The following is a 20128-nucleotide window of genomic DNA, read 5'->3' on the forward strand; positions in this document are numbered from 1 at the left end:
AAAAATATGTTTCCAATGACAAAGAACATTCAATAAATAGAAACAGGAACAGCAAACAATAAAGGGAGACTGCATTTCAGTTTCCATTTATTACACAGAGAATATGTCCATTTGGACTCGTAGTGCATGTCAGGCTGTATTCTTCAGTGTCGCCAGTGAATACTGTGTAAAAGCTTCGCATCAAAGCCATGATCAGTACAGTTAACTGAACATACAGCAGAAAGCAGCAACAGTGTTTGTGCATTTTAACAACACAATACATGTGTTGAGCTGTAAAAACACAATTAAGACCACACATTTTCTTATGAATTGCTTCTAAGTGTAGTTTTTAAAAACTTTCATGCCTACTTTTTTACTTTTATTACTATATATTGTAATTACTGTCACTGCTAATTACCAGTTGAGTGTTAATGAATCTGTTTTGAATCCTGACCCTGCTACTTTCTTTGATGTCCTGACATCATGCACTTTGCACAACATTTACATTCCCCTGGATCAACACATCTTCAGTCAGGGCATCATTCATGCTAGTGACCGTGCTAGCAGTTGTGCCAGCAGGTAAGACGTGGACGTCAGTCCCACCTTTGGGTTCCGCCTCATGCAGGAAAACAAACAGCTGATCTTGCTCTGCCTGCAGACCTAGTTGTGAGCCATGAAAGTGATATGATGCTTCGTCTCGGGGCCTTGGGGTGGAGCAGAGTATCGCTGTCCCGTGTTACGTGGAATTGTGGGACCCCTTTTCTCTGTAGGTGGCTGGCTCTCTGCAGAAGATCCTGCAGTGGGCTCAGTTTCTCCTGGGTTTTTGATGGAATTTGTAGCCCCTTTCTCTGTCCCTGGTCTTCTGGACCTCTTTTCCCGATGGCCCGCTTTCTCATCTTTAACTTTGGTCCTCTCTTTTCTGTTGCACACAGCATTAGAGAGGTGTGCGAAAGTGAGGAGCAAGATTTAGAAAATGGCAAAGGTTTTGCAAACATATGAAGTCCTACTTGAAGTTGATGATTTCAAATTTCCTCTCTCGGTAGTAGGAGCTCGTGTTCATCATGTACAATAATATCATATCACAGGCAAAGGCTCCCTAAAAGAGAAAAATAAACAAATGAACTGGAACAGGAGAGAATATTACTTTTCTTGGTGGGGATTACACATCATCCACTGTCCTGTAATATGACAGTTTTTGAACTTAGCACCATGGTAATTGCACAGCAATCATCCACACATGCGTCAGCAGAATATTCTAATAAATTACTCACTGCACCAAGGAGAGCAACACCTGAGCCAATGGCAATTATTGTGGGGACAATATTGAATTTCCCGGCCTGTAAAACAATAACCAGAAACTCACTGTTAATCTCCCACCAGAATGATGTGCTTTAGAAAAGAACTAAACTGCTATTATCTCCACAGTACCTGACCATTGATCATTATATCAAAGCGAATCCCATACACTTTATACAACGTGCGATAGGTTTCCCCATTTTGATCCTTATAGTATCTGGCATATCTGTAGAAAAAATAGTTGACATAAGATGTAAAGGCTGAAAACAGGTTGGAAACAGTGAGCAGAGTGAAGGTAGTGGGTACCATACCTGAAGTTGTATCCCGATGTGATTGAGTTGTTCAAATTAATGTCCAAACGGGTGAAGCTGTACTGTGGATTACACAGAGAATAATCTTTATCCAGGTCACAGTTCCACTCAATGAGAATGCCAACAGAGCCGCCCTGATGGACACAAAGGGTAAATATTAATAGCAGATCAGCGGCTACACCACAAACCATACCGTACAGTGCTTTACAAAAAGTAAAACTTTTTAAACATAACATACCACGACCACAGAAGACATATGCAGATAAAATCAAGTTACATGAGGCTTTGGCAAGAAAATGCTTATTTTGAACATCTGTGTTCATTTGTAATGGGACAGGGATAGCTCAGTAGGTAGAGTGGTTGCCCCATGGTCGGAAGGTCGGGGGTTCGACTCCACTGAACAGCTACCCTGAGGTACCCCTGAGCAAGGTACCGTCCCTACACACTGCTCCCCGGGCGCTGCATTGGTGGCTGCTCACTGCTTCACTGGGTGAATGGGTTAAATGCAGAGGAGTAATTTCCCTACGGGGCCTAACGCTTACACATTTTAATTCAGTTGAGGTGCCCCGATCTTTCTCCCTCAAACTGAAGTTGCTTGTAACAGGCAACACAGATTTCATTTGGGACCAGCCAATGTGAAGCATCAAAGCTAATAGAGGAATATCTTACTTAAACACAGTTTCAGAAACTCAGTTTTTCATAACTCTAAACAGAAACTGAAAAGGATTAAATACTACTGAAAACTCCACACGTTTATCATCAATTTTCTTCCAGCTGAATATATAACAGATACATATACAGTGGGGCAAAAAAGTATTTAGTCAGCCACCGATTGTGCAAGTTCCCCCACTTAAAATGATGACAGAGGTCAGTAATTTGCACCAGAGGTACACTTCAACTGTGAGAGACAGAATGTGAAAAAAAAATCCATGAATTCACATGGTAGGATTTGTAAAGAATTTATTCGTAAATCAGGGTGGAAAATAAGTATTTGGTCACCTCAAACAAGGAAAATCCCTGGCTCTCACAGACCTGTAACGTTTTCTGTAAGAAGCTTTTCTGTCCCCCACTCGTTACCTGTATGAATGGCACCTGTTTGACCTCATCATCTGTATAAAAGACACCTGTCCACAGCCTCAACCAGTCAGACTCCAAACTCCACCATGGCCAAGACCAAAGAGCTTTCGAAGGACACCAGGAAAAGAATTGTAGACCTGCACCAGACTGGGAAGAGTGAATCTACAATAGGCAAGCAGCTTGGTGTGAAAAAATCAACTGTGGGAGCAATCATCAGAAAATGGAAGACATACAAGACCACTGATAATCTCCCTCGATCTGGGGCTCCACACAAGATCTCATCCCGTGGGGTCAAAATGATCATGAGAACGGTGAGCAAAGATCCCAGAACCACACGGGGGGACCTGGTGAATGACCTGCAGAGAGCTGGGACCAAAGTAACAAAGGTCACCATCAGTAACACACTACAACGGCAGGGAATCAAATCCCGCAGTGCCAGACGTGTTCCGCTGCTGAAGCCAGTGCATGTCCAGGCCCGTCTGAAGTTTGCCAGAGAGCACATGGATGATACAGCAGAGGATTGGGAGAATGTCATGTGGTCAGATGAAACCAAAGTAGAACTTTTTGGTATAAACTCAACTCGTCGTGTTTGGAGGAAGAAGAATACTGAGTTGCATCCCAAGAACACCATACCTACTGTGAAGCATGGGGGTGGAAACATCATGCTATGGGGCTGTTTTTCTGCCAAGGGGACAGGACGACTGATCCGTGTTAAGGACAGAATGAATGGGGCCAAGTATCGTGAGATTTTGAGCCAAAACCTCCTTCCATCAGTGAGAACTTTGAAGATGAAACGAGGCTGGGTCTTCCAACATGACAATGATCCAAAACACACCGCCCGGGCAACAAAGGAGTGGCTCCGTAAGAAGCATTTGAAAGTCCTGGAGTGGCCTAGCCAGTCTCCAGACCTCAACCCCATAGAAAATCTGTGGCGGGAGTTGAAAGTCCGTGTTGCTCGGCGACAGCCCCAAAACATCACTGCTCTTGAGAAGATCTGCATGGAGGAATGGGCCAAAATACCAGCTACTGTGTGTGCAAACCTGGTAAAGACCTATAGTAAACGTTTGACCTCTGTTATTGCCAACAAAGGTTATGTTACAAAGTATTGAGTTGTATTTTTGTTATTGACCAAATACTTATTTTCCACCCTGATTTACGAATAAATTCTTTACAAATCCTACCATGTGAATTCATGGATTTTTTTTTTCACATTCTGTCTCTCACAGTTGAAGTGTACCTCTGGTGCAAATTACTGACCTCTGTCATCATTTTAAGTGGGGGAACTTGCACAATCGGTGGCTGACTAAATACTTTTTTGCCCCACTGTACATATACAGATGAAGACCACAAGATGTGTCAAAAAGCTTCACGACAACAACACATAATGACATGTATGTGGATCTAACCAGTTCAAAAATGACCCTGCTGTTAGTAGTCTACCAGAGGCTGGCTTTTAATACACAGCTTTACTGTATTTGCATTGCAGAGAGATTCATATTTGCAGATTTTCTCACAAATCATTAAAGAAATCAGCTTTTTTGTGCAAGCAGACCATCTCCCTATAAATCAGTCAACTGATTTGAGTTTGTGTGTCCACAGAGAGGTAAACTGTGTATTGCAGAATCTTCACTGTACTTTGTCCTCTTCTAACATTTTATAATGTTAGAAGATCTGCTCAAGAAATCTAAACAAGTGATGGCAAGCTACTGAGACATGCTTTGTTTCCAATCACTTTCAAATTGTCTTATCCTACTAAATACATTTGTTACTGCAATCAGTGCCAGATTTCTATTATAGTTTGTTAGCAAATGACTGTGAGGAAGTGAGGAACCAAAATCACTCCCACACATAGTCTTAATTGGTACATTGGTACACACACACACACACACAAAGGATAGGGGCATGAAATCAGTTCTGGTTGTTTGTTTGTCTGTCTGTGTGTTTGTTTGCTGTTTAGCATCCAGAGTTTGTCAAATTTCAATTTCAAATTCATTCATTCATTTTCAAATTTAGTTTGATGTTAGATACCAATAACAACTCAAGCTGATTCATTTTTGGTCAAAATCTGGTTAAAGTCAAAGTCAAGGTCACACCAAATGTAAAAATCGGTTAAAAAAAAATCTTCAAACTTCACAACAATATGCTACACCCTGGGGGACATGAGTACCTAAAATTGGCCATTAACATTGGCCTTTAATGTTAGCACCTAAGGTCAAAGTTGACCTTGACCAAAAGAAATTAAACCATATTGAGTATTATATCATATGAAAGGGCATGCAAAGAGCTGTACGACACACTTTTTATTTTCTCAATACAACATCCTATGACGTCACCATGATGCTGGAAAGCTTTGCAAAACCACACAATTATATCTCTAAATCTCACGTTTTACAGCTTATAGAAGTCAAAGATTCCAGCCAGAGCTGCTCCAGTATTAAAGGTAAAGATCATGAAATACACTATTCTAGCACGTAATGCTTAAAAGGTCATAGGTCAAAGGTCAGGGTCATATGAGCTAGGATCATCTCCAAACTTTAAACCAATATATTCGTCACTGGGGGGGGGGGGGGGGGGGGGGGACGGGACATAAGAACTTTCTTTTTTTAGCTCTTTTTTCAATTCAACGCTTGATGATTTCAAAACGACACAAAATGATCAATATGCTACACTAATATACTCCAGTAGATTTCCATGTTAACAATGCTGACATGAACATGAAACATTAAAGTTTTAGCATAGGTCTTGCCCTTCAGGGGAATTTGCTCTCTTTGAGTGTTGTTGTTTCACTTTGTACCTTAACAGCCATTTCCTGGAAATCATGTCCAGCGCTGCTGACAAGATCTCTGAGGCGAAAGATGGGGCAGTAAGGATGATTCTCTTTTTCATAGAAACATCTCTTTAGGTAGCTTTCATCAGAAGTTTCAGGGACATTGGCTCTAGAAGTAATAGACAGCAGATGTGGAGTTAATGATATCAGAAACTTGTGTTTTCACTCAATGAAATGACACAAACCATTTACTTAAGTGAAAAGATGGAAGTTAGAGTTATCAGGGTTTTGCTGATGGCAGCAGATAAGGCACAGCTGGTTCCATGCCTGAACCAGCTGTGCTCTTTCTGTCTAAAGTTTGTATGTTTTCCATTTGCCTGTTTGGGGTTTCTTCTCACAGACCAAAGGCATGCATGTTGTGTTATGTGGTCATTCTGAGTGGCCGCAGGTGTGGATGTGAGAATGTGTGCTCTCTTTTTTGCCCTGTGATGGACTGGCTGCCTGTTCAGGGTGTATCCTGCATCTTAGCTGACATTAGCAGCTAGATGGATAAGCATTTAAGAAAAATGGGATGGATGGATGACTTGAAAGTGCAACATCAGAATCTGACTACCGGTTGTCATACTTAGGATAATATTGACAATTTGACTGAAAACTTGAATCTCTGAAAATATAATTTTTAGAATATATATTAGTCTTTGGTATTTCTTCCTTTTGCTTTACTAAGGCCCAGCCCTTGGTCTTTACACCATAAAATGTTGGGCTTGGCCTATTATCCTGCAGCACTGTGAATCCTTCAGATGCAAAACAGAGGCCATGTTTTTGAACAGGAAGGGGCTACTGGCTGAGCGTGAAGGTCCTTTATTATAGACATACTTGTCCAGGGTAGAAAACAACTCTAGACTTCACATCCAGAAGAAGGTGTAAGCCGAAGCATGTAGGTGTATTTTTAATGTCACTTGCCCACAAAGAAGCTACTTTATTACTCGCATAAACTACTAGGACTGCCAGGACCTGGATTTTTTTAAGCCAGTTTTGGTTAGATTCATTCATTTTCTTCCTCCTGATGGTTTTCTTGTGCCCAGTAGTCTGTTACTTCCATAGCACTAGGTGGTCCTCTCAATAAATAGGACTTTTTTCCATTATCTACATTTTTTAATATGACTTTTGCTGACTTTTGCTCACTTGGTCTTTATTGATGTCTTTTGATTTATCTCTTTTTGTTTTGTTTTTTCCTGCAGTGAATAAAGCTGGATGTATTGATCTTCTATGGCCACTTTTGGACACTCTGCATCCATTTTCCAGCATTTTAGAGTTCTGCCCCATAGGAACCTTCACACTCACAATGACCCGGTCAAAGCTCTTTGTTGCTAAGAATAACAGGCTGACTAGTGACACTTTCGCTCAGTTATGATGGAATATGTGTTCTCCAAATCAACCTGTTCTATTCTGCTTCAGGGGAAGGAAACAACTCAAAAAATGTTACTTTTTGCACAAAGATGTTAACAAATTCAGTGCCACAGTTTGGCTAGAAATATGGCAGAATCTAAGATGTATCTTCCTTTTTATATGATTAGAAATGTTTATAACATTTTTAAAAAAGGTGAGAAGCTTTTTAATGTGATCTCATACCATTTTAACTTTGCTTTAACTTTGGTCCTCAGATACGCACATATGCATCTGCATCTGTACCACTGTGCACTCACTTCAGAGTTTCACTGTCTGGACTCCAACTAAGCTGACTAAGCTTTCTTCAGTGTACACTACAAAAGCGGCGCATGCAGCATGCGTGTGTCAGTCAAACCAAAGCTTACACCCTCTAGCTGCAAGCAAAAGAAAAAAACGTAACTGGATACAGGACACTGTAAGATGTGTAGTGTTGCCGGCCATTTGAAGTAAGTTCCATTCAGGCGAAAGCATTACCTCATTAATCACAGGCATGCCAACATTAGATGGGGAACATAAGAGATGTATCCGTAATTATAGTAAGATCTTGACAGATGAATTAGCTACAGCTGCGGCATCTCTGTGCATTATTGCAGGACTCGTGCAGAGAACAGCGGAGAGGGTAGCTCACTGGGCTAGCCCATTCTGATCAGACACCTGTCCAGGGCAAGGCTTGCTGTCAAGGGCGTCTCAGATGACTGTTTCACTGTCTCACTGAGTGCAATGCACAGAATGGTATAAATAGATGGCTCTCTGCACCGTAAAGCTATTTAAAGCACCCACTGGAGCGTGCATATCCCCCCAGGTCACTCTATGCCCCAATCCCTGGAAGACATAGGCACACCAGCAATCAGCAGCCACTTATAGCTACTTACTTGGAGAACTCAAACTTGGGGAACCTGATGAAATTCTTGATGTAGATGGTGAAGTTTTCTGCATCACTCAGTAAGGGCTCTCTGGAAATGAAAGAGACAGGCAGCTGTGTGAAAAAAGGGAGGCGACAGCCTATGCCAGTAATAAATAGAACCTGTGAAATATCTGGGTCTGTGTGAGGGATCAGAGCCAGTGTTAATGCAGCAGCAGCTCAAAATGGCAAATTTCCAAAGTTCTGTGAGTGATGATGAATGCTCACGCGGGTCTCTTGTTGTATTCAACGGGACACCAGGCATGAATCTCGCAGGTCCCGGTGCTGTTTAAACACAAGCCAGTCTTGATTCCTAACAGAGAGAGAGAGCAAAGAGTTGGCAGGCTGTGTGGTGGAGCTGAACGAGAACTTAAAAAATGAAAAGACACAGAGAGACATAATGAAATGTGTAATATTAAAGAGTGGCGGTATCAGGACAATATTTTGTATTGTTTCATTATACAGATCATAAATCAGAGAATGGAAAAAGCGAGGATAAATCCAAACAAACAATCAGATTTTTACATGACTAAAGTGAAGTGAACATCCCTCACCATGACCTGCTGTTACAGGCTCCCCCTCCATGCAGTCATCATCAGTTTTGCATCGTCCATCTGGCACCTTGGAACTCTGTTAGAGGCACAATTTAAAAAAAAAAAAAAATTATTATTATTTCTTTTACTATGACTTTTCTGCTTTCAGTAAATGCTAATGTCCTTCCAATACGCACCTCAGCACAGAAGCCCAGCCTTTGATTGGGAGTCTCTATGTAATTTGTTACAACAAAGAACACCTGCTCACCCTGCAAAATAAAATTAAGTCCTGGCAGTGAGATGAAGAAGCAAAATGTTAAACAAATTAGTGCCCCCAAGAAACTCAATATTGTTAAATCTGCCGAGACAGACATTGAGACTAATGATACAAGGCAGCACAAACATTCAATAGCCTCGTAATATGTCTTGACAGGAACATAATTAGCGAATGCTGCTATCAGTGCCATCAGTGTTGCTATCCTACAAACTAAAAGATAGACTCACATTTGGGGGTATGACATAGTCCTCGGCACTCCACAGGTAAGGCCCCGTCTCAGAAGTGTTGGTCAGAGTGACACCTTTAAGCTTGGTGATGACTGAGCTCTGGATGGCCTCTTCTTTCTCCTGGTACCCCTTCTTCACCACAAACACCCACCTGGGACATTCAGCACAACTTCATGACGTGGCAATGTAGCACTTGTCTACATTGCAGAGTTATGTTATTATTACTAATATTATGATTATTAAAGTGTTTTAGAAAATATCTCGCGTATGCATAAGCTTGAAACGCTTGAAAATACCATAAATTAAAGATTGCTGAACGACAAATCGACTGTTAATAGCAGGTTTGATTGTATAACCACCAGCCACTTAAAAATGTCACACTACAGTTTGTCCTCTCTTTATTAACCAGATAACCCACACGGGAGTATTAGTAGGAAAGGCCCATACTGCGCTACCACTTTAACACAAAGTAAAAACCTTTCCACAACCTCCACTATTTTTAACTTTGTTAGTCACTCTCCCTTTTATTATTCCATAAAGGAAACACGCTAGTTGGAGGGGGTGCATGCAGTTCACCTCACCCAATAATGTATCCCAGCACTGCCAGCTGGTAGAGCCGAAATAATATTCCGATTCTTCTGTTTTCTGCAATGACATATTTCTCCGTTTTGTAGTTTAGAAGAGAAAAGAAGAAGCCCCCCCAGCCTGCCATTCCTCCACGCACGGTGGAGCCGAGTGAGACGGCAGCTCGCAGTCCCCCAGCTGATATATACAGCTGCTTCTCTTGTCATGCAGCGGGCAAACCCACTGAGACAGGGGATGCAAAACACCGACTCAGTTCCTTGTGGAAGAGCGACGCAGGGAAAGTTTATGTTGTTGCATGGTTTGATTACACACTCACTTTGACTTATATGAGCTGTGTGCAGCAGCACCTTTGCTAATAATTCATTCCTGTGCAAATACGGCGACTTGTACTTTTCCAACAGTGTTTTCCAACACTGTCATGAGTGTTTACAAGTATGGTAAAATTATTTTTGTAACTGTTGCATTTTTAAAAAGAAAAATGTGGACGGAGCTAAACGCACACTTGCCATGAGTTTCAGCTGTTCTTCCAGAAAAAAGCAAATTTCATAGAAAAAGCTATTTACCAAATTCGGCCATGTTTGTAGTTTTGTGCTGTTCTACACTTGTACCGCATTCTGTTTGTGTTGTTCACAATGAACATGCTGAGCAGAAACATTTAGTACTTTTTTTATTTATCGATGGCTCAAATCACAGCACAGTGTTTTGTTTCGGGGTTTCTTTTTTTTGGGGGGGGGGGGGGGGGGATTTATAGAACTTATGTTGCAATGGATGGCCAGTCAAAAAAAAAAAAGAGAGAGAGAAAGAAAGAAAAAGAAAGACAGGCACTTGACGTCTATAACTGGAAGAACTGAGAATGAAGACAACATATTCATTGTTGAGAAATGCTGCAGAAAGGTTGAGGAAGCTGCAGCAGAGCGCCTTCACTAACAGACTCATTCAGCTCCGCTGCCACGGAAGCTGTGGTAGTAAGCTATACCAACCAAAACGCCATGCATGCTCTCACCTTAGAATCACAATTTCAGTGTTCGGTAAGATTTCTGGGACTGGATTTCACTGGAACACCTGGAGCCTGTGGCCCTGCGAATTCATGTAACCAGAATGAAGATTGATTTGATTGGAGAACTTCTAAGCACAGAAGTAAGCTCCTTCTCCCTCTCCCCTCTCTTTCCTGCTTGGCTTCTCATGTCTTTTGTATAGTCTCGCTTATTCTCTAACCCCAAGAGAGTCTCCGAGACTTGTCCTCTAAAAACCTACAGAAGAATTATGGATTTCATCAACTGGTCCCTTAACGAAACTGACAACTCCTGAGCTTGGGAGAGCCTGATTGTCCTGCAGAGATGTTTTTTGGAACACAATATGGATAAGATCTTGGAGAAGCTCATGGCTCTGCAATTTGAATAACATCTTGAAGAAGAAGAACAGGAATTGAGAGACCTGGTGACCAGTGACGGACATTAGACCAACTGTAAAATTGGAAGCAGTTTGTTCGCACCAACCAAAACAACTATCTTCATCTCATGCGGCCTCCCTGGTGCCAGCTGGATGCTCAAGGCAAAAGCTGACAGAATAACAATTCTCTCCCTTAGATAACAAGACTGTGTTGTGACTCTCTTCCCCCTCCTTCAAGGCCACCCGCGTGTCGACCGAAGATTGTTTACTTTTGCTTAACCGGGTGAAGGGACACTTTCTCTCGGCTGAACACGGAACACACACACACGTACACTGACAGAGACCTACACTCACCCCCTCTAAAGCTTATGTCTTCCATGTTGTGAGATGTGATGATTCATGTGCTATGTGCTGAGGTGTTTTTTTCCTGTTCTCAAACTGAGCTCCCCATTGGAGCTCAGTCTTTTTTGTCCTCGTCTCTCCTCATGTTGTGAATTTTCCATTGTTATACCTCTCTGACCCGTCTTCCCCATGTGATGTTTGTGTAATGTATGGTCGGAAGGGTAAGATGGCGCTGGCAAAGGTCAGCAGCTTTAACCCAATTTCCTTCGGGGTCAACCTTCAGGATCAATAAAGTTTTATTGATTGAATGATTCCTGTGGCATTTCATGAACAACAAGCTTCATCTTGCCACAGCTCATATAAAAGCTCAGTTTCTGTTCCAGAATTTCAGTAAACTGGTAAATAACACTTTTCACTTAACTAGTCTGAAGAGAAAAACAAGTGTGCTCCACTTATAAAGGGTGTAAAGCAACAAAGACTAATTATTAAAGAACATGGGCAGAATCTGAGTTTATTCAAATTTTTATTAAGCCATCAAAAGCCCAACTTAACATAACACAAGTTGATTAATATACAGCATAAGATGATTTATCATGCAAGTGCATTTTAGTATGGCTGTATATGCATTTGAATCAAAGGAAACCACCCTAGAATTTAATCTAATCCTTTATTCAGTTAGGTTCTGTTGCAAAGTAAATAAAAACATTGAATCATTTATTGGCCACCCCTGAGACGCAGGACAAGGTGGAGGGTGGACTCCTTCTGGATGTTGTAGTCAGAGAGGGTGCGGCCATCTTCCAGCTGCTTGCCGGCAAAGATCAGCCTCTGCTGGTCAGGGGGAATGCCTTCCTTATCCTGGATTTTGGCCTTGACATTCTCAATGGTGTCACTTGGCTCAACCTCCAGGGTGATGGTCTTGCCAGTGAGGGTCTTCACAAAGATCTGCATGCCACCCCTGAGACGCAGGACAAGGTGGAGGGTGGACTCCTTCTGGATGTTGTAGTCGGAGAGGGTGCGGCCATCTTCTAGCTGCTTGCCGGCAAAGATCAGCCTCTGCTGGTCGGGGGGGATGCCTTCCTTATCCTGGATTTTGGCCTTCACGTTTTCAATGGTGTCACTTGGCTCAACCTCCAGGGTGATGGTCTTGCCAGTGAGGGTCTTCACAAAGATCTGCATGCCACCCCTGAGACGCAGGACAAGGTGAAGGGTGGACTCCTTCTGGATGTTGTAGTCAGACAGGGTGCGACCATCTTCCAGCTGCTTGCCAGCAAAGATCAGCCTCTGCTGGTCGGGGGGGATGCCTTCCTTATCCTGGATTTTGGCCTTGACATTCTCAATGGTGTCACTGGGCTCAACCTCAAGAGTGATGGTCTTACCAGTTAGGGTTTTCACAAAGATCTGCATGTTTTCTCCTGTGAAAGAGATTCCATATTACCAATAGTAAAACATAAGGCTCTCTCACACTCACACACACCAGATATGACTAATAAAGATATTTGATCAGCATGCTGTTAAATAGCACTGTATTTGTAAAATACTGGGCAATTATTTCTTCCTTGTAGAAACGCACACCAAAATTGGCTTATGCATACGTTTTCTTTATATACTATCAGTCGGTCTACTAGTTATCCTTCCAGCAGGTGCGATAAACAGGACTGAGTCATACACCAGTTTTATAACATACTGGTAGGAAACCGGTGTTTCGCGTACCAGCGCCATTTTAACATAAGCTATTGTTGTTTGCCTCCTTTTTGTCCAGCTGACGTTACACCCTAATGGACGGTAGCCATTTTTATTAGTTAACGTTAGCGTTTTTACGGCATAGTTCACAGAAAGCATCTTGCTTCCAACGTAACATAACGACAGTATTCGTTTTAGAGTTGGTATATCAGTTGCTAAACAAGTTACATCTTTACAGTCACTCTTTATATAGCTGTTGGGTCGTACATTAAAAAATAACTAAATAAAGAGCATTTAAAATGTGTTTCACAGATCAGCGGAAAAGCAGTTGATGTCAGAAATCTAACAAATAACGCTTTAAAAAAAAAAAACGCATAGTCATACTTACAGCTTGAGTTCACTAACGTTTCCTTGCTCTCAATACACAGACACCACCCTCTGACTGCAGTTGCCAAGGGAAACAGGACTTTTTATACTGGAGAAGCGTCATCGACTGATATTCATCCGCAAATGAAACTAGATCCCTGTTCTAGCAGTTTTTATTGTATTAGTATTGTCCAGTGTTTTCTTTTTGATAGGGAAAATTTACATTACATTGCATTAAACGGACTTTTGTATGTTTGCTTGTTTCAAACTGTAGTAAATGAATCTATTTTTCTGCCCCAATAAAGTGAATAAAATGAATGGCCCTAAAAAAATATTTCACAACTTTATTGTTTTTGTTATGTTTATCCCGTGTTAATCTTACACTATAGCTGCCCTGCCTCAGTGGTCATAATAGTAATATGTAGCATGATTAATACAACTACTGCACATGTGCATTTAAAATGATAAACCTAGGTGAACCACATGAATTGATGTATGATTATGCTATGATTAATATCAATTATATATCACCAAACAATAGTCCCCTCAAAGTCCTTTAAGACCCTACAGAGAGAAAATCCCAACAACCAGACGACCCCAGAACCAGGCTCAGAGAGGGACAGCCATGTACTGCGACCGGTTGTGGGTTACAGTAGGGAGGCAGGACAAAAGCTGTGACAAAAATAATTAAGCATTAAATACCGAGTGCTATATAAACACCGAGTGAAGAGAGGTGAATGAAGAAGAAATGCTCAGTGCATCATGGGAAACTTTCAGCAGCCTGGGCCTGCAGCATGACTAAGGGATGGTTCAGGTTCTCCTGATCCTGTCCTACTTTTTAATTTATATATAAACAACATTTGTGATGTGTCAAAAATGTTAAATTTTGTTTTGTTTGCAGATGACACAATCTTTTTATTATTCTGGAGAAAACTTGAAAAAAGTGGCTAAAGTTGAGGTTATTGAAATGAAAAAACTAAAAAGAAATGGTTTGATGTAAATAAGTTATGGCTGAACTCCATTTTCTGGGTGTAATAGTGGAATACAAGTTAACATGAAAATCTCATATTGAACATGTTGAAAAAAGGATGGCCAAAACAATTTACATCCTGCGTAATGGAAGATATATATTAGATTACAAGGCAATGCAAATATTATATATTTTTTTATATTTTTACCCTGAGTTATTGTGTTGAAGTGTGACGGGATACATATGTGACTAATATAAAAACATTAACCCCTTTAAAATATGCTTTAGTTCACATTTTAATCCAGTAAGTCAGTAATCAACATATAAACAATATCTGTGCAAAGATTTATCCTTCTGAAGTGAAACAGTGAAAAATGACTGCACTTTTAATAAATACATATTCTGGCATTCCATACTTTGTCCAATTTTGAAAAACTTTGGACACCATATGCGCTGCTATACAGCAGAATTGATCACCAGCTGCCTATTATTATAACACTAAACCTTAAAGAAGACTAAATCCTGCATCGAAGTAAGTAGTTCGGATCTCTCCTATATGTTTCATCAGATATTAATAAGTATCAGAAGCGTGCCATCTAGTCTAACCTCCCTGGTACCTGTCCTAGCCTGTGCAACATGGGCTTCCTCCCATCTGTAGGGTTGCAGTGATAACTAGTGCCTGCTTCACCTTTACATGATATCACCCCTTATCATAAAACTGAGTGACTTCATGTCTGATTTTTGCAAACATAAACTGAGCACAAAAGGTGAGACAGTTTGTGTTTGGTCAGTTTTTTTTCTTTGTTGCAACTATGCTTCTTGGCAATAAATCTTATACTGCTGGAAACCCTGTTTATGAAATGGTGTCACATTTGTAAGGAAAATATGGGTTGAGTAGCAGAGTTGAGTATGTGGGTTGTGGCCATGAGAAGTAGGGCCTCAGTAACATGTGGAAGAACCTTACACAGCCACAACAGCCTGGCACCTCCTCCTCATGCTGGTCACCAGCTTGGTCACACACCAAGCTGGTGACCAGCCCTAACCCTAACCCTCTTTCTGTCACTATATTTTACTCAAAGCTTTGTGGAAAATGCTTCACCTGTAAAGGTTTCAAAGTCACCGGTGACATTTTTTCACCAGCAGAACGTTCAACAGCTTCATCAGAATGAACCACAGTTGACGACATCACGAGAGTCAGAACACAGAACTACTAAAAAAAAAAATCAATGACGTTCATCTCTGCATCATTTAATTTGGATGTAGTTGGTGGAGAAATATCAGTAAACAGTTTGCAGCATTCATCACAGCGATCAGTAGTGATTAGTCCACATTTGCTTCATGTGTTTAAACAGTTTGCTAAAGAGATTTCAAATCTTTTTCAACGACATTTTAAACGTTTGAAACCAGTCAGCTAACGTTTGACAGCTGTACCGACCAGATTCCTCCAGTCTATTGTAGCAGACTGTTTTCATCCTAAAAAAATGGAGAGAGGAGACGGACCACAAAACGGTATGTTGCGCAGGTTATTGAATGAAGAAAACTTCCGTGTTCTGGGTCAAGTTATTAATCAGCTGCCACAACGTGATATTGAGGAGGACAATCTTCAGAATGACGAGGAAGATGTAGGAGATCATCCCACAGATGTAATATTATCTACAGCTACTCTTAGTTCCATTGATGTTAAGTTAGACTCTTTTTTTCCAATCGATCTTTCTGAGTTAACTTCAATAATTACTTCCTCCAAACCATCAACGTGTCTTTTAGACCCCATTCCTACAAAACTGCTCAAAGAAGTCCTGCCATTGATTAATTCTTCGATCTTATATATGATCAACCTATCTCTAATAATCGGCTATGTACCACAGGCCTTCAAGGTGGCTGCAGTTAAACCTTTACTCAAAAAGCCATCTCTAGACCCAGCAGTCTTAGCTAATTATAGGCCAATCTCCAACCTTCCTTTCATATCAAAAATCCTTGAAAGAGTAGTTGTCAAACAGCTAACAGATCATCTGCAGAGGAATGGTTTATTTGAAGAGTTTCAGTCAGGTTTCAGAGTTCATCACAGCACAGAAACAGCTTTAGTGAAGGTTACAAATGATCTTCTTATGGCCTCTGACAGTGGACTCATCTCTGTGCTTGTCCTTCTTGACCTTAGTGCAGCATTCGATACTGTTGACCATAATATCCTATTAGAGCGATTAGAACATGCTGTAGGTATTACAGGTATTGCACTGCAGTGGTTTGTATCATATCTATCTAATAGACTCCAATTTGTGCATGTAAATGGAGAGTCCTCTTCACACACTGAGGTTAATTATGGAGTTCCACAGGGTTCAGTGCTAGGACCAATTCTGTTTACATTATACATGCTTCCCCTAGGCAGCATCATTAGAAGACATAGCATACATTTTCACTGCTATGCAGATGACACCCAGCTCTATCTGTCCATGAAGCCAGATAACACACACCAATTAGTTAAACTGCAGGAATGTCTTAAAGACATAAAGACCTGGATGGCCACTAACTTTCTGCTTCTTAACTCAAATAAAACTGAGGTCATTGTACTCGGCGCTGAAAAGCTTAGAAATATGGTATCTAACCAGATTCTTACTCTGGATGGCATTACCTTGGCCTCCAGTAACACTGTGAGGAACCTTGGAGTCATTTTTGACCAGGATATGTCCTTCAACGCACATATTAAACAAATATGTAAGACTGCGTTCTTCCATTTGCGCAACATCTCTAAAATTAGAAATATCCTGTCTCAGAGTGACGCTGAAAAACTAGTTCATGCATTTATTACTTCCAGGCTGGACTACTGCAATTCATTATTATCAGGATGTCCAAAAAACTCACTGAAAAGCCTTCAGTTAATCCAAAATGCTGCAGCAAGAGTACTGACAGGGACTAGAAAGAGAGAGCATATTTCTCCTGTTTTGGCTTCCCTTCATTGGCTTCCTGTTAAATCCAGAATTGAATTCAAAATCCTGCTCCTCACATACAAGGTCTTAAATAATCAGGCCCCATCTTATCTTAATGACCTTGTAGTACCATATCACCCTATTAGAGCACTTCGCTCCCGCTCTGCAGGCCTACTTGTTGTTCCTAGAGTATTTAAAAGTAGAATGGGAGGGAGAGCCTTCAGTTTTCAGGCCCCTCTTCTGTGGAACCAGCTTCCAGTTTGGATTCGGGAGACAGACACTATCTCTACTTTTAAGATTAGGCTTAAAACTTTCCTTTTGCTAAAGCATATAGTTAGGGCTGGACCAGGTGACCCTGAATCCTCCCTTAGTTATGCTGCAATAGATGTAGGCTGCCGGGGGATTCCCATGATGCATTGAGTTTTTCCTTTCCAGTCACCTTTCTCACTCACTATGTGTTAACAGACCTCTCTGTATTGAATCGTATCTGTTATTAATCTCTGTCTCTCTTCCACAGCATGTCTTTTATCCTGTCTTCCTTCTCTCACCCCAACCGGTCGCAGCAGATGGCCGCCCCTCCCTGAGCCTGGTTCTGCCAGAGGTTTCTTCCTGTTAAAAGGGAGTTTTTCCTTCCCACTGTCGCCAAAGTGCTTGCTCATAGGGGGTCATATGATTGTTGGGCTTTTCTCTGTATCTATGAAGCGCCTTGAGGCGATATTTGTTGTGATTTGGCGCTATATAAATAAAATTGAATTGAATTGAATTGAAAGAATTTTGCTGATGGACAATCAGCGTTACACCCTACCTTTCAAGGCCAGTGTCCAACATGTAAAATCCTCAGAGACTGAATCTCGGCTGGCCCCTCTGACCCACTGACTTCCTGCCACCAGGGACCTGTTTACCGGACTGCCACAGTGGTGCCACAAGTGGAATGCAACATGTGTGTTTCATACCACTGGTACCTTGTTAGATGGTGATGATTGTGGTCTTACTGGTTGCAGTCAAGGAGGGAGCAGTCCTATTGGTCTGCTCCCAGATTAGGAAGGCAGGGTTGGGGCTTTCCTATCATCATTATGCTAATGTGATTAATATGGTTTGTCTGTCTTCCTGCCCTTAACCCTGATTGGTCCTGCCAGATAGCTGCCCCACTCTGAGCATGGTTCTGTGGAGGTTTCTTCTTGTTTAAAGCCAGGTTTTCCTTCCTACTCTCACCAAATGCTGGTGATGATTGTGGTTTTACTGGTCGCAGTCATGGAGGGAGTGGTCTTATTGGTTGGCTCCTACATTAGGGAGGTGGGGTTGGGGCCTCCCTATCACCTAGCATTTACAAAACTACCATCTTCAGATAGAAAAACACATATTGGAATGCTATCAGTTGTGGATTGGCCTCCCCACAGCCTGGACATCAACATTAGTGAATAGTGGGGATCATCTTGACAGAGAAGGGATGGCAGCTAACATCCAAAGAAGAGATTTGAATGAAGCCTGGATAACTATTCCTGAATAATACTTTCGTTGTAATTTAAAAAGAAAAAAGAAAGAATTAAAGCAAAGGTAGTTTGGGTGTTGCAGTCCTTTAATAATCAAGGAAAAAAACTGTAAATCCACAATTTAAAAAAAATGTTTTTATTATAAATAATCCTGGTGTGGATTAGTTACTTACACATCAAACCAATGTTTTACAGCCAGAACATTGCTTTTTACAAACCCAGAGTGAAATTCACACAAGTTCAGCTTTCGTCACCTGATCAGTACGCCACTGAAGCAGACGACTCACCATGAGAAATTGGCATTCCTTGCCCCAACCGTCCACAATATGAAAGTCACAGGAAAAACAGAGACATCTTTTTTTTTGTTTGTTTATTTTTTAGCCCACTGTGGGGTCACTTAACATCCCTGTGTTTGAACAGTACACTTTAATTCTGCTTTTACAGCAATCCTTAATGTGCAGGGAAACATCAGGGTTAGCAAGCTCACAGTGAGATTCTTCTTTCTCTGGTCCACATGTGTAATATTTATGTTTTTGTCCATCGAGCCACTCCATAGAGCTTCACCGCAAGTAATATTCAATTGCAGCAGAGAATGCAGCAAAGCCTCCACATCCCAGAACATCTGAACACCAGCTGCAAAACAGAAAAATAAACACGTGGACAAGATGCATACATTTGCTGTAATGCAAACTATTAGTTAATAAAGTAAGTTACATACCAGGAAAGCCAATAGCTCCTCCACTCACACAACCACTGTACACATCATTCTTCCAGTCAGATTTGCCTCTGTGCTGTAAATGAAAAACAGCACAGTTTTGTTTTTCATCTGCATGGCAGGAGGTAATAATGGCAGATAATGAATTAATGTTGGAGAGAGCATTCATTAATCAGCATATATCTGTAACAGTATCCTCATATAAATTACCATCACTTTGTTTAGCACATTCTAACAATTTGTTAACGTATCCTTAAACCACTTCTGCAAACAACCTGTGCCTGACTTTATCATAATAAATTACATGGTGACAATTGAACAAAGCATATAATTACTAAATCGGGTAGCAGTGGGAGTGGGAGCATGATTTTGGAAGAAATCATAGAATTCTAGGGGAAAAAGGGGGGGGGGGGTGTTTAGCAGCTGTTTTTGTCTCTCTCCCGCTGTTTCCATTTGTTGGTGACAAATGTTGCTGGATAGTGATGTGGACATAAGCAGACCTAACTGAGTGTGTGATGCAACATTTCCAGCAGTGCTTGCAGTTGTAAAAATACTATATGCACTGCTAGATGAATATTATAACTGTTACTGTTTTAGGAGTAATAGATTATTATTATTTTTACTCCTGTTTTTTGTTTCCAGATTAAAACTAAATAAAGAAAATGTTGGTTGGGAATATATTGTCACGTTGAGGCTAAATATCTACGTTAACCTCCATCCCCCTTAAAAAAAATCAAAAGGGCCTGCAGCATAACTAATGCTTTCATTTTTTCTCTCTATGCTTTAAGATCTGCATTAGAGTATAATATTTTAACTAAAATTCTTGAAACTTAAAATATTTCTTCATTTTGTC

General features: G+C 41.0%; 2 protein-coding genes across 2 annotated transcripts; both read right to left on the reverse strand.

Annotated features, from left to right (window-relative positions):
* Window positions 1–57: 57 nt before the first annotated feature.
* Window positions 58–9623, reverse strand: p2rx5 (purinergic receptor P2X, ligand-gated ion channel, 5). Its single transcript, XM_085175576.1, has 12 exons — window positions 9399–9623; window positions 8818–8968; window positions 8511–8582; window positions 8335–8410; window positions 8009–8093; window positions 7752–7832; window positions 5458–5599; window positions 1587–1720; window positions 1408–1501; window positions 1251–1316; window positions 987–1075; window positions 58–898 (listed from the first exon to the last, which is right to left on the reverse strand). Exons 1-12 carry the CDS (start codon window positions 9527–9529, stop codon window positions 640–642), a joined length of 1380 nt encoding a protein of 459 aa, XP_085031702.1. The 5' UTR covers window positions 9530–9623; the 3' UTR covers window positions 58–639.
* Window positions 9624–11637: 2014 nt separating this feature from the next.
* Window positions 11638–13330, reverse strand: LOC146509526 (polyubiquitin-B). The gene is made up of 2 exons (XM_085175584.1): window positions 13219–13330; window positions 11638–12545 (listed from the first exon to the last, which is right to left on the reverse strand). Exons 1-2 carry the CDS (start codon window positions 13301–13303, stop codon window positions 11848–11850), a joined length of 783 nt encoding a protein of 260 aa, XP_085031710.1. The 5' UTR covers window positions 13304–13330; the 3' UTR covers window positions 11638–11847.
* Between the last annotated feature and the right edge of the window lie 6798 nt (window positions 13331–20128).

This window comes from Neolamprologus multifasciatus, chromosome 10 (genome assembly GCF_963576455.1).
Source record: "Neolamprologus multifasciatus chromosome 10, fNeoMul1.2, whole genome shotgun sequence".
Classification (NCBI taxonomy): Eukaryota; Metazoa; Chordata; class Actinopteri; order Cichliformes; family Cichlidae; genus Neolamprologus; species Neolamprologus multifasciatus.